At 53.9% G+C, this 11,759-nt stretch overlaps 4 protein-coding genes across 4 annotated transcripts; 2 read left to right on the forward strand and 2 right to left on the reverse strand.

The window, feature by feature from the left end:
• Nucleotides 1–425: 425 nt before the first annotated feature.
• Nucleotides 426–5,692, reverse strand: PtA15_3A913 (uncharacterized protein; the record flags this gene model as incomplete). The annotated part of the gene is made up of 11 exons (XM_053167929.1): nucleotides 426–1,751; nucleotides 1,835–2,001; nucleotides 2,081–2,304; nucleotides 2,378–2,433; nucleotides 3,256–3,548; nucleotides 3,634–3,976; nucleotides 4,068–4,557; nucleotides 4,633–4,691; nucleotides 4,749–5,256; nucleotides 5,334–5,358; nucleotides 5,419–5,692. The coding sequence occupies 11 exons, from the start codon at nucleotides 5,690–5,692 to the stop codon at nucleotides 426–428; spliced, it is 3,765 nt and encodes a 1,254-aa protein (XP_053019097.1).
• Nucleotides 5,693–6,959: 1,267 nt separating this feature from the next.
• On the forward strand, nucleotides 6,960–7,613 carry PtA15_3A914 (uncharacterized protein; the record flags this gene model as incomplete). The annotated part of the gene is made up of 2 exons (XM_053167930.1): nucleotides 6,960–6,981; nucleotides 7,066–7,613. The coding sequence occupies 2 exons, from the start codon at nucleotides 6,960–6,962 to the stop codon at nucleotides 7,611–7,613; spliced, it is 570 nt and encodes a 189-aa protein (XP_053019098.1).
• A 165-nt stretch (nucleotides 7,614–7,778) lies between these two features.
• Nucleotides 7,779–8,110, reverse strand: PtA15_3A915 (uncharacterized protein; the record flags this gene model as incomplete). Its single annotated transcript, XM_053167931.1, has 2 exons — nucleotides 7,779–7,835; nucleotides 7,871–8,110. 2 exons carry the CDS (start codon nucleotides 8,108–8,110, stop codon nucleotides 7,779–7,781), a joined length of 297 nt encoding a protein of 98 aa, XP_053019099.1.
• Nucleotides 8,111–8,679: 569 nt separating this feature from the next.
• On the forward strand, nucleotides 8,680–10,086 carry PtA15_3A916 (uncharacterized protein; the record flags this gene model as incomplete). The annotated part of the gene is made up of 4 exons (XM_053167932.1): nucleotides 8,680–8,883; nucleotides 9,049–9,384; nucleotides 9,450–9,889; nucleotides 9,954–10,086. 4 exons carry the CDS (start codon nucleotides 8,680–8,682, stop codon nucleotides 10,084–10,086), a joined length of 1,113 nt encoding a protein of 370 aa, XP_053019100.1.
• Nucleotides 10,087–11,759: the final 1,673 nt, after the last annotated feature.

The raw sequence follows: 11,759 nt of genomic DNA on the forward strand, positions 1-11,759 counted from the left end.
GCTATAAATTTGTTGAACAAAAGAGTGCTTTCTTTCTTTTTGCTGGACAAGAACCAAGATCCACCGGTTTCCTTTTGATCCACCGGTTTCCTTTTGATCCACCGGTTTCCTTTTGTTTCTGATGTTGTGTATGGAAGCTTACAAAGTCTAGCCAGGGAAATGAAACAATCAAATATAGTGAGCAGAGATGTAAGAAAAGGCTTCGGGTGTTGTAACAACAACATGATAATAGTGTGAACCATTGAGAATAAATAAAACTGAGAATAATATAGATGGAGTGAGCACAAGATTTCTTCTCATTTAAAGGCCTTGAAGGGACAGTTGATAGACGTATCTTCTGAGCGAGATGTAGCTCTGTAGGGAAGCGATAATAACATGACGGCATCATGGGAGGAGTTCGGGACAGGCAGGGTGTGTTGGTGGCTTCATCCGAACAACGGAGACTTTGCAGAGCTCGCGATGCTGACACGCTTAGGAGTCCGATTGCCGGCGACCGAGCCAGTATAATGGGATGGTGTCATCGGGAGGGGGGCCGATGGGGCGGGCGATTTGAGACTGGTACTGTAGGGCGATGCGCCTTGCCTTCGCCGTTCGGAGCCCCCCTCGCTCTTCAGTTGACTTGATTTGGGGGTCGGGAATCTGCCAGGTAGGGGCACTTCGTCGTCGGCGTGGGGGGTCGAGCGAGACATGCGGCTCGTCGAGCGTGCAGGCTCCGGGGACTTGGCCGAACGAGGACTTATGTGGCTGGATTGACGCGGTGATTGGGGATGTCTGGTCGAGTGGCGTGAAGAATGGGCGTCCGAGAGTTTGGAGGCAGGTGACTTATGCCCGCTGATCCTGGGCGACTCGTCCCATCCCTCGGGATCGTCCCATCTCTCGGGACGAGGAGTTTTGGGGTTCTCCTTTGAAATGAACGGCGAGTTTAGAATGGCCTCATCCAGCCTTGCACTGATCCGTTGGTTATATTCTGCAACTTCGCGCTCATCCGCTGGTGGGGATGTACAAGTAGCTTCATCTCGAGTCGTCTTGGGAGAAAGAAGAGTTGGGTAAACTTTGGGGGTCGGTGGACATGGAGTTGAAACGATCCTGAGGAGCGTTTCACGCAAGTGTTGCAGTTCGGGTGAGATAGGCTCAGAAGAGGTTTTGAGAGGTGTAAAGGATTGTTTCTCGCTCCCTCGGATTGATGGTGGATGGGATGGCACTTGTGGATCTTCTTCTGGATGATACGGAGATGCTCGTGAGGGTGGACGGGGAGAGGAAGCAATTCGACTGAGCATCTCAAACCTAGCTCGCTCTTCGCTATCATAGTTGGAAGCTGGGGTTGATGTCTGATCATCGGGCTGTTGTGGAATTTCGTGTATAGAAGTGGCTTGATTGGGTTGGGATTCCGATATGATTTCCTCGGGGGCTGGTTCGGGTTTCTCGTCGGGCTGTTCAGGAGCTGTGGTCGGTTGTTCAGTGGGATGAGGCTCAACGCCTTTCTGGGAAGGTGGGGTATCTTCGACAGGAGGTTCAGTTTGATCGGCTGCTGGAGCTGGATCGTCCAGGTTTCGCTCGGGGATATCCACTTGCTCGGTTGGGGGAATGGGGTCAATTTCAGGCTCGGGTGGCGGTGGCGGTGGCGGCAAGTCGAGTTCAGAGGGGCCAGAGGCTGGTGAGACCGGTGGAGGAGCGGCAGGTGAAGTGGGGGTTGGGCCAGCTGGTGGGACCAAGTTAGATCGACGCACGGGGGTTGAGATTGGCACGAGGAGCTGAAAGAGCGTCGGGAGATAGTCAGAGAACGGCGAATAACAGCTGGAGTGGGGTGGAGGTGAAAGTGGAAGGAATGACTGACCGAGGGATATTCATGGACGGGAGGCAAGACGTAGGTGGCGGCACGAAGGACCCCAGAGGAGTCAGGCACGTTATTCGGAGCACCCCATGTTCCAAGTTTCTTCCAGATCGATTGTCTCGGCTTATCGCTCACGAGGCCCACTGGTCTGTTGGGATCATCGAGGAACCCTGAGGGGGAGATGAAGAGAAGGGGAGGGTTAGCTTGCTGTTGACTTGGATGGCCGAAGTGAAAGAAGCCTGGACGTACACCTGGACGAGCAAGCGGAGCAGGCCACATATTCCCTCCCGTAGTCAGCGTCACCCGTCCGGAGTATCTTGCATCGGGTTACTTTAACCTTCTGACAGCTCGGACACATCGGCATCGTGTAGAGTGCTATCCAGACCGAGCTCGACGGGATAGGGTGTGAGGGGTGTGGGCCAGGAGAAACAGGGTTGAGAGAAGTGGCCGAGGGGAGGGAACCAGCGGGTACACTATATTGCGACTACTACAATTGAGGCGGAGGGAGGGAGAGAGGGAGAGGAAGAGGAAGAGGGAGAAAGTGACGAAAGTAAGATCGAGGAAGCCAAACAGCCAAACAAACAAAGATGCTCAGTAAATAACTATTATTCAAACAAACACCAGAGCCAAGCCGAATCAGAACAGGGTATGGGACAGGAGGAAGGAAAAGAAGACAAAAGGAAGCTCCGGAGAAACCGGAAAGATAAATAGCTAGGAGATGGATAAGCGATACGAGATACATAGTCTCCGACGAAGTACTCTGGCGGTGGCTACCCACTCACCAAAAACTATGTACTGCCAACCTCGCGAGGGTATGGAAACGCCCCATTGCAGAAAGCAAGTTGCATTACGCTCTTGGAGAGCCGAGTCGGGTATGTAGTGCAAATGAGGCATCCCGTACACTCTCTGCGCAAGACGAAGAAGAGAAAAGGATGTGCACAGTCAAGAAGACGACCAAAAAAAGTGCAAAGAAATGGCAAGGATCATAAACAGATTCCAGCATTTCTGCCCAGCATGCGATCGAGCTTGATCGAATGCCCTTGACTTACTTAGGACTCGAGATCACTCAAGAATCGATTGGGCCAATGGGGCTAGAGATTGCCCAATTCAGGCAACGTCCCTCGTGGCTAATTGGGCCCGATGACTTGTCGAAGACATCGCAAAATGTCCTCGAGGGACTTGTTGTCAGGTGAGAGGATGCTATATGGCAAACAATTCACATCATTTTCAAATTTATCAAATCCTTACCCTTTGCAAAAGCAAAGGCGTAATCAACTCCTATACAATAGTTTAAACCGATTTCCTCTTCACACATCATCAGGGGGTTCATCGAGTCGTCAAGATGACCCTTTAACCTTGGTTTTCTTCTTCTTCTTCTTCTCCTTGCCGTCCTGTTCGTCCCGTTGATGCTTCTTAGATTGTACCTCCTCCACCGGATCATGTTCGTCGGATGGCCTCTTTTTTGATTGCTTCACCGCTGCCCCATCTTGTTCCTCAGATCGACGCCTTTTGGACTCTTTCTTTTCCGGGTTCGGCCGAGTGACATGAATACCCTTGGCCTTCAGTTGAGAGATTTTGGCAGAGGCGATGATTTCAGCATCTTCGGAATCATCAAATCCGACCGGCTCGTTGTTCTCTTTCGTCGCCTTCTGCTTCTCATCGGGCTCATCATCTTGAGATAGATTCCCTTCAGCATCATCATCTCCCTGAATCGGTGCTTTGTAATCAGTAGCATACAAGGGTTAGCCTTGTGAGAGTGAGTCACGTCTGAAAATGAAACGAAAACATAATCGGTAACGAACCTGTCTTGGGTTTTGGATTGACTTTAAGTTTTGCCACAAAGAAACCATCAACATTGTGAACGTGAGGGTAGAACCTTTTCGTCAGTTTCAGGCTAGGGTTGAAGATCTTTCCACGAAACCGAACAAAGCCATCCTTGCCGAATCCGATCCCCGTGTCCACTAGTTTAACGTTCGGCCGCTTCTTGAGTGCGTAGTCGATCACACTTTCATTTTCTTCAACCGTCACAGAGCAAGTCGAGTAAACCAGGTAGCCGCCGTTGGGGGAATGGGGTGAGACTGAGTCGATTGCACAAAGTATGAGTTGCTTTTGCAAGTGCGAAAGTAACAATAGATCTCTTTCGGACTGGAAAGAGTAATAGCATGTCATTACGTTGAAGCATCTTTCTCCCAATCTCTTCTAGGGTATAAACAAGCAGAGTTAAACTCAATCTCACTTTATTGTTTTTGACACTGGCATCTTTACTGATAACTCCCGTTCCACTGCAGGGAGCGTCCAAAAGCACCCGGTTGAAGCCACCCATTACTTTCGGAAAGTCTCGAGCATCATGATTGCTGATGATCACATTGTGACAGCCCATCCTGGAGACGTTGGCCATCAGACTCTTACAGCGGGCTTTAGAACTGTCGTTGGCAAACAGTTTCCCGGTGTTCTTCATCATGGCTGCCATAAACGTTGTTTTCCCTCCAGGAGCAGCACTCATATCCAGACATTTCTCGCCGGGTTGAGGATTCAGCGCAATCACTGGTAAGAAAGATGAAGCCGCTTGGAGCATGTAATGCCCCGCAAGATATTCGGGGGTAGCACCGATCGGAACGCTCGACTCGAACACCTGGAGCCCGACTTTGGACCACTTCCCGATCGGTTCGAGGTTGACACCGCGGTTGATTAATGATTGTGCTAAGTCCCGCCGGTTGGTTCGTAGTCTGAGTTGAACAATATTTTGACGTCTCAGCCGGTCAAGTAGATGGCACCATGACCAGATGAAGGTGGTCACTCACGTGTTAGTCCGGATAGTAACCGGTCTGGCTGTCTCGTTTGCTTCAAAAAACGCCAAGGCCTGCTCGTTGTCCACAAGTCAGCAGACTGATTTCAGGCGAGCAAGTAAGCCACTTACTTCTTCGGGGTCAAATAATTGCCACAGTAAATCCGACAAGAACGCATTATAGCCAAAGTATTCACAAACGTCGTTCAAGGTTTGTTCGGTGACATCTGCTCTACTTTTTCCCTTTGCCTTCTTGCCGAGCACACTCCAGTTGCCTAAAACTCGAACGCTTTCCTGGATCCGGGAGTAAAGTTTCCGAAGATCAGGAATACCCTTCGAATGGTTCATGATGTCCGCATCAAGAGCATTGTCGTCTACATCTTCTTGATTATCTGAGCCTTCGCCAAAGCTGTCGGATCCTTCAGCAACTTCATCATCATTCTTGGCATCAGCCTCGTCGTCCTCGTCATCTGGGATGGCTGATCCTTCGATTCCCCCACTAGCTTCAGAAACATTAAGCTCTTCAAGCGAACCGGCGTGACTGTTCTCGCTCCCACTGGCGCTCTGGTGATCGTGTTGATCGTCTGATAAGTCCATATCATTTTGTGGTTCGACCAAATCTTTCGTTGAGAAAAATGCCCTAGCGAAAGAAGATAAGGAGCATTGCGTATCAACATGATTGGTTGGAGATCGTCTGGACAAAATTTGGGAACTAACTTTCTCGCTTCTTCCAATCCTTCGTCTACCTGGTCTTCATCTTCATCCTCGTCATCATCTTCGTCGTTGCTGTCACCATCGGAACCAGAATCAGAATCTTGGCTGGTTTGTTTCTTTGAATTCTTGGATTTTAGAAGTTCCTTTTCTTGGGCTTCTTCCTGCTGACGGAGATTTCGTTGTTTGATTTTACTGGCAACTGATTTTCCACCGCTCCGAGGAACCTTGGATCGAGATTTGCCTTTGGGTCCTTCACCAGTGAGTTCGGAGTCGACGTTCTTGGGATCCTTAGATTTCCCCTTGACTTTGAGTGGTTCAGGAGCAGATTGCTTGTGGCGTGACTTGAAACCGAATCCACCCATGTTGAAGTGTTGCTGGTTGGAGGGATGTGCAGTTGGAGTTTGGCATGCAACTCCGCCCGGTAGATATTTGCATTGGACATATTGCAGGTTGGGTTGTGGTTCCAAATTGAATATGCAAGTTGCACCCAAACACCGCCCAAAGCCTCCCAGTGAGGCAGCCCCGCAGGGTCTCTTCTCACAGAGAGGCTTAGAGCATCTCCAACGGACTCGCTAAAGCGGGACTCGCGACCCCAATTTAGCGAGTCGGGTGAGTTTTCGGGGTCCAACGGACTCGCTATCCGACTCGCCAAACGCCTCCCGAGTCGGCTCTGTTGTAACCTAATCGATTAGGTTACAATCGGTGACACTCGCCTACCTCGAAGACCATACTTTGGTCTCCGGAGAATAAGCTGGAGACCCCAAAGACCATATGTACTTTGGTCTCCGGAGAATAAGCTGGAGAGCTTATTCTCCCATCTTCTATGTTATACACTTGCTTTCGTCACATCAGGTTATGAGCCTGTAAATCTCGCCATACCTTATCTATTTTCCACTCCAGGTAGCTTTGAGCAAAGCGTAATCGACCTGATATTCTTGCAATTCTCCAATCTCCTTGTCAATCTTCACGGGTACACACCCAGGCGAATCGGCAAAAGCGCCTGCGCCCACCTGACGCTTCAGTCGTACATGCGCCAGGTGGGCGGTACAGTACGCCAGGATGACCAGGAGGGGATACTGACGCCACCATGTCACGCTTTGGGTCGTGAGGGCCGTGGGGGCGCCAGTATAGGCCGCAGGTGGACAGCTGCCCTTGACACCATCAGTCCGGCGCCCGTGGGCGATGCCACCCAAGCGTCTTGGTTGGGGCGGCGTCAGGTAAGGACGCTGCCGTTTCGCACCGGTCATGATCGCGCCGGTGATAGATGCCATGAGCGCTGCGCCACACAGTGGCCACACAGATGCCAAGCAGTCGGCCTCGACTGCTCGGCGCCACGTGTACGCAAGGACTCACGAGCTCAACGGGATGCGCCGGCCAGTGAGCAGGCCGGGGGATTGATCACCCTGCCGCCGACCGGCCTCTGCCTGCCCCAAAGCGCGCCTGGACAATGGCATGCGTATCAGTTAGGCACCTAATACCATAATTTTATAATACACCTCCTGTGTCACTACCCCCCTCCCGCCGGCGAGGCTTTGTAAAACGCCTGCTCTTTGTAACTCCACCCATTTTGATCCATTCCCCACACCAAGACTTTGATTCAAGACATCCGGCACCTCATTTTCCGGTGTAATGTTCCCCAATGATGAATCAGGTTAGCAATCTCAAGACCTCAGTGTGGATTACGCGCTTGAAGCGCGCTGGCTAGCTGATGATTGTTTTGGTGTTGTTCATTTAGACTACACCTACACCGCCAATGTTTACTACTGCAAGGTATGTCCCAGGTCGACGGGGACAAAGAACTGGTGCAAGAATCTTGGCACGAAATCACACAAACGAAGCGTTGCGGAGCGCGAGGCTACAAGCAGACCGCCTTTGCCTGACGGCATCCCACAAGCCAGGCCTCCAGCAGTAGAGGAAGAGCACCTTGCATACACGGAGCACTCTTGGGCCTGCGGCCCGGGGTTGATTGATCTCGACCAGTACACCCCCCCTTCACCGTTGAACGTGCGCGGTCTTGTCGCCGACCTCGCAGCAGCCCATGCTGCGAACCGCTCAGAAGCCAACGGGGTCAGTCAGGCGTCAGTGGTCCCCGACTCGCACGGCGGCCTCCTCAAAGACCTCATGACTATCGCGGCACACAAGGGCGATAATATGGAAGAAGATGAGCGGCCAATTGTGCGCACTGACAAGAGATCAGATAGGGTTGAAACCAGCGCCTGGTACCCTTTCAAGAGCAAGTTGGTCAGTCCAATGCCGCTCAATTCTCTTTCCACCAATTTTTGACTGATTCCATACTTTGGGTGGGAAAACAGGACCTTGTTGGTTCGCTTTTGATCGGTCACACTCGCTCGATCCCTCTACACAAGGCTATCTTCCGTCTTGGAGGTATGTGGACTAAAACTACCCAGCTGGGCGACTGTCCGGGCGTCTCGGACCAGGATTCAAGAATTACTTGATGCCAAAGTTCAAGCTGCCGTCTCGGTTTTCGATACACCTTGCTACGCCCTGAGTACCAAGAAAATTATAAGCCAAGTAAGTACGATGTTGATAATAACCTCCTTGGGCGCAACCGCGGGCAATTTGTCGACTGGGACGGTATCAACCGGACAGACGTCCGGGGGCGTGGGGATCTTGTCGGCTCCTTCCAATGGGGTATGACTGTTGGCCGGTGCTTCATGTTTGATTCTCTTCGGGGCAGGCGGAGCAGGACAACCCACGCAGTGGTCCATTGGCGAAGCTGGGCTGGCGTTGCTTGTCCGGTGGCACCTTGCGTGAGGCATGCTGGGACTTGTATCAAAAACCCACCGGGGCTGCGGGCCGGGCCGGCCCGCGGTCGCAAGGACCGGGCCCCCCGAATTCCTAGCAGGCTCGCAGGACGGGGCTCCCCCACTAGTCATAGCCCCCCGGTGCCTGGCGGCGCAGCAGCAAGGGGCACCTCGCCCAGACCTACATGGGCGAGGTGCATCCCCATCTTAGGGTTACTAGGCTCCCACCAACTAGATATCCACCCGCCCACCTGCCGTTGCGCGCCCCCACAAGACTGTGTCCATCCAATATACCACTGTGTCCATCCCATATACCGCCTTAGCCCTACCCCCTTCGCACCCAAACCTTGGGCCCCCACCACCACCATCTCGAGGCCCTCTACTATTTCCAACTCACCCGCCGCAAAAGCCCTCTACTATTTCCAACTCACCCGCCGCAATCAATGTCCTTTGTGCCAATTCAGGCCACTCCACCTGCCCCGGGCCGCCGGCCGGATCCTCAAGACGATGATGATTGTGAGTCCACTACCCCATCCACCCCGCCAGTTTGAAAGGACCTCACCGGTCCTTGTCCGCAGCCGACAATGAACGCCCAACTCAAAGACAGCGCCGCGACGAGGGCCCGCCCGCCCCCATTTAATCCCTTTGCTCACAGGACCCCGGCGGTCCCCAATGGCGAACTTCCCGATGACGGCCTCGACCCAACCCCCATGACACCAGCCGATCAGATATATGCCCACTTCGGGGTCGTCCCGCTTTCGGCCAATCTGGCCACTCATTTCAAATTGGTATGAGAACCAGACAACCTGCCCCACCTCCCACCTTATCGTCTCCCAAGCCTGCCCCACCCCTTATCCTACCCCTGGCATTCCCGCCCAACCTTTGGCCCCTCCCCGCTGACGCGCAACATCCGTCCTTCCCCACACCCCTACTCCCGCGTGTTCCCATGACAGATGCCTCAGGCACAACAAAACAGCATGTTATTCTCCATGCTCGGAGCCATCCTTCAGCGAAACAACCCCGGCGCCCCTCCCGCAGGGGAGGCCGCCCCCCCCATTGTCCTCAGCCAGGCGGATCAAGTCCGAATATTTGAGTATCTCCCAGCTGTCAAGGTCAGTCAACCCCCCGCCCCCTGCTCCCCAATGCATCTCCCGCCCGCACTAACATCCACCATATTACCCCGGACCCAGGAAGTCATGCAAGAAGCGGCCCGCGACGCCATGATGATCAGCAATGTCAAAGCGTACACCAGAGACACCCAAGAACGTTCTCTATTCCGCATGGTCATGGTGAGTAAATCACCTTTTGACCTAGTCCGCAAATACTGAACCCGCCTCCCGCTCATCCCCTGCAGAACTCACTTCGCCAACGGCCCGCGCAATACCAGCGCACCCACTTCCCACCCCAATTTTTAGCACACAAACGCGCGGCCCTCAATCATGTCCAAACTGAGGTGAGGAGGCAGATAAAAAATGTCCGATACATGGTGCGCAATCATGCGCTCACCGGTGTTGTCCTCGGTCATGGACACACCGTCCTGCCCGCGATCCCAACCTTAGATGACTATGCCCGTGAGCTGTGGAGGTTCTTAATGGGCACAACCACCAGACTCACGGATTCTCAAGTCGACACCACGCTGGCACACAACCCCCAACTGAAGGCGCGATTCACGTACATACGACTGGCGACCATGTCGAATCATTTCGACCCCGCCGCAAGGACAATCTTGCATTGGGATCAGATTGACGCGCAGCTCAACGCCAACAGACCACGAAGCAAAGATTATGTGAATGCGTAAGTTGTCTAGTCTGAGTCACTATGTCCGCAAGTCCGCAGCTGATGTTGCGTACCCTATCAGGTGGACCGTACTCGTAGTTGAGAAGGATCACAAGATGTTTGGCTCTTCCCCCCTGGTAGATGAGGTCAACAAGCTCAGCTGCCGGTGCCCGACTGATGCCGAGGTGACTGCGCAGGTGGCGCTTATGGCATGAACGCTCCAGCCCGGCGATCCTGACACAACCTCCCACAACCTCCGCCATGCAGTCCCCCCTCTGCTCCCCCTATGCTCCCCATGTGAAGATAGACCCCCCCCCTCCGCCCCATGATTACGTAGCATGATTTGTACCCCAGTGATCTGCGAAATGAAAGAGATTCCAGCCAATCATTGGCATCCCACTAATCACGCAGCAAGCTTGCACGATACTAATCCAGCGTGATTAACATGGCCCCCCTGAGCCCCCTCCCAGTCGGCTGCGGCTGGTCTGCCGGTGACTGCCCGACGCCGACCGGCTGACGGAGCCCGAGTGGTCCTCCCGGCCTCTCGCCCGGCGCCGTGGGCAACCATCCCCCATCGTTGTGCACGATGTCGCAGCCGCTGGCCCCCGATGGCCAGCTCACCAGCGCCCTTGGCCCTGCCCTCTATCGGGTCCGCCTACGTCCTACCCGACGGGAATCAGCCAGGCATCAGGCGCCCTGGCATGCGTCCATGGGAAGCCAAATCCGTCAGCACACACGCCGCCCAAATGACAGCCTAACCTACGACCCCCAGGCGGGGGGAGAGCCGCCCGCCACCCGCCCCCCAAGAGGACAGAGCCCATGTCATCATGCGGCCAGCCGCCCGCCCTGCAGACATCATCCAAACGACCTCAGCGGGCGCGCGTTCGTCGTGATTTTGCCACACGCCTCTGCGTCGCAAGTCATAGGTGTCGTCCAATGGTCGTATGGGGGGCGCCTGACCTGTACAACATATGAACGGTGGGTGGCGACGCCCAGCCTACATGTGGCAAAATCACAACCTGCAGGCGTAAATCTCTTGCAGAGGCAGCCGGGCGCCACGGAGGACAATCGGTGGGCGACCCACTTGTCCTGTTGTGTATCCCAGTTCAGGGAGTAATCGACCCGGCACTTCATCATCTCAACTTTTCTTTCTTCTCCGACTCCTTTCGTAGTCCATCAATCGTCCGAGGTTATCAAGCACCTGCGGATATTTGCTTGATCTTCTGAGTTCCTTCCTTGCCTTCCCCACAAACCTTCTCTGACGGAGGAAGAACAAGCACGTTGTGATAAAGCGAAGCGGAAAGCCAAAACCGTGAAATCTGCTCCCTGGCACGGAGCAGGGCTTAGACGCAACCTTGTGATTCCAAAGTCTACTCCCATCTCCTTTTTTCCAAAGAACTCAGACGATTAGAGATGGCAATTGGTACCCGGGTACCCGCCGCGTGTCCGGGTACCGCCTGCTTTTTTGGCCCAAAACAGATACCCGTACCCGTACTTGGCACCCGCGGCGGCGGTACCCGGGTCTTTCTGGCGGGTACCGGCGGTACCCGCCAAGTGTTTTTTGTAGATATGTGCCTGCTCGCCGAGAGGGGGCTTCTGCGAGCTGGTATCAGTATACCTGCCGCCGAGAGGGGATTCATCTCGGTGAGCAAGTATACATACCAGCTCGCCGAGAGAGATTCCTCTCGGCGAGCACTGGTATACACAACACCAGTTCGCCAAGAGGGATTCCTCTCGGCGAGCACTGGTATACACACACCAGCTCGCCAAGAGGGATTCCTCTCGGCAAGTAGGTATACACACACCAGCTCGCTGAGAGGGATTCCTCTTGGCGAGCGGGTATACATATACCAGCTCGCCAGTGCCCAAGAGGGATCCCTCTTGGCGA

The sequence above is a fragment of the Puccinia triticina genome, chromosome 3A (assembly GCF_026914185.1).
Source record: "Puccinia triticina chromosome 3A, complete sequence".
Classification (NCBI taxonomy): domain Eukaryota; kingdom Fungi; phylum Basidiomycota; class Pucciniomycetes; order Pucciniales; family Pucciniaceae; genus Puccinia; species Puccinia triticina.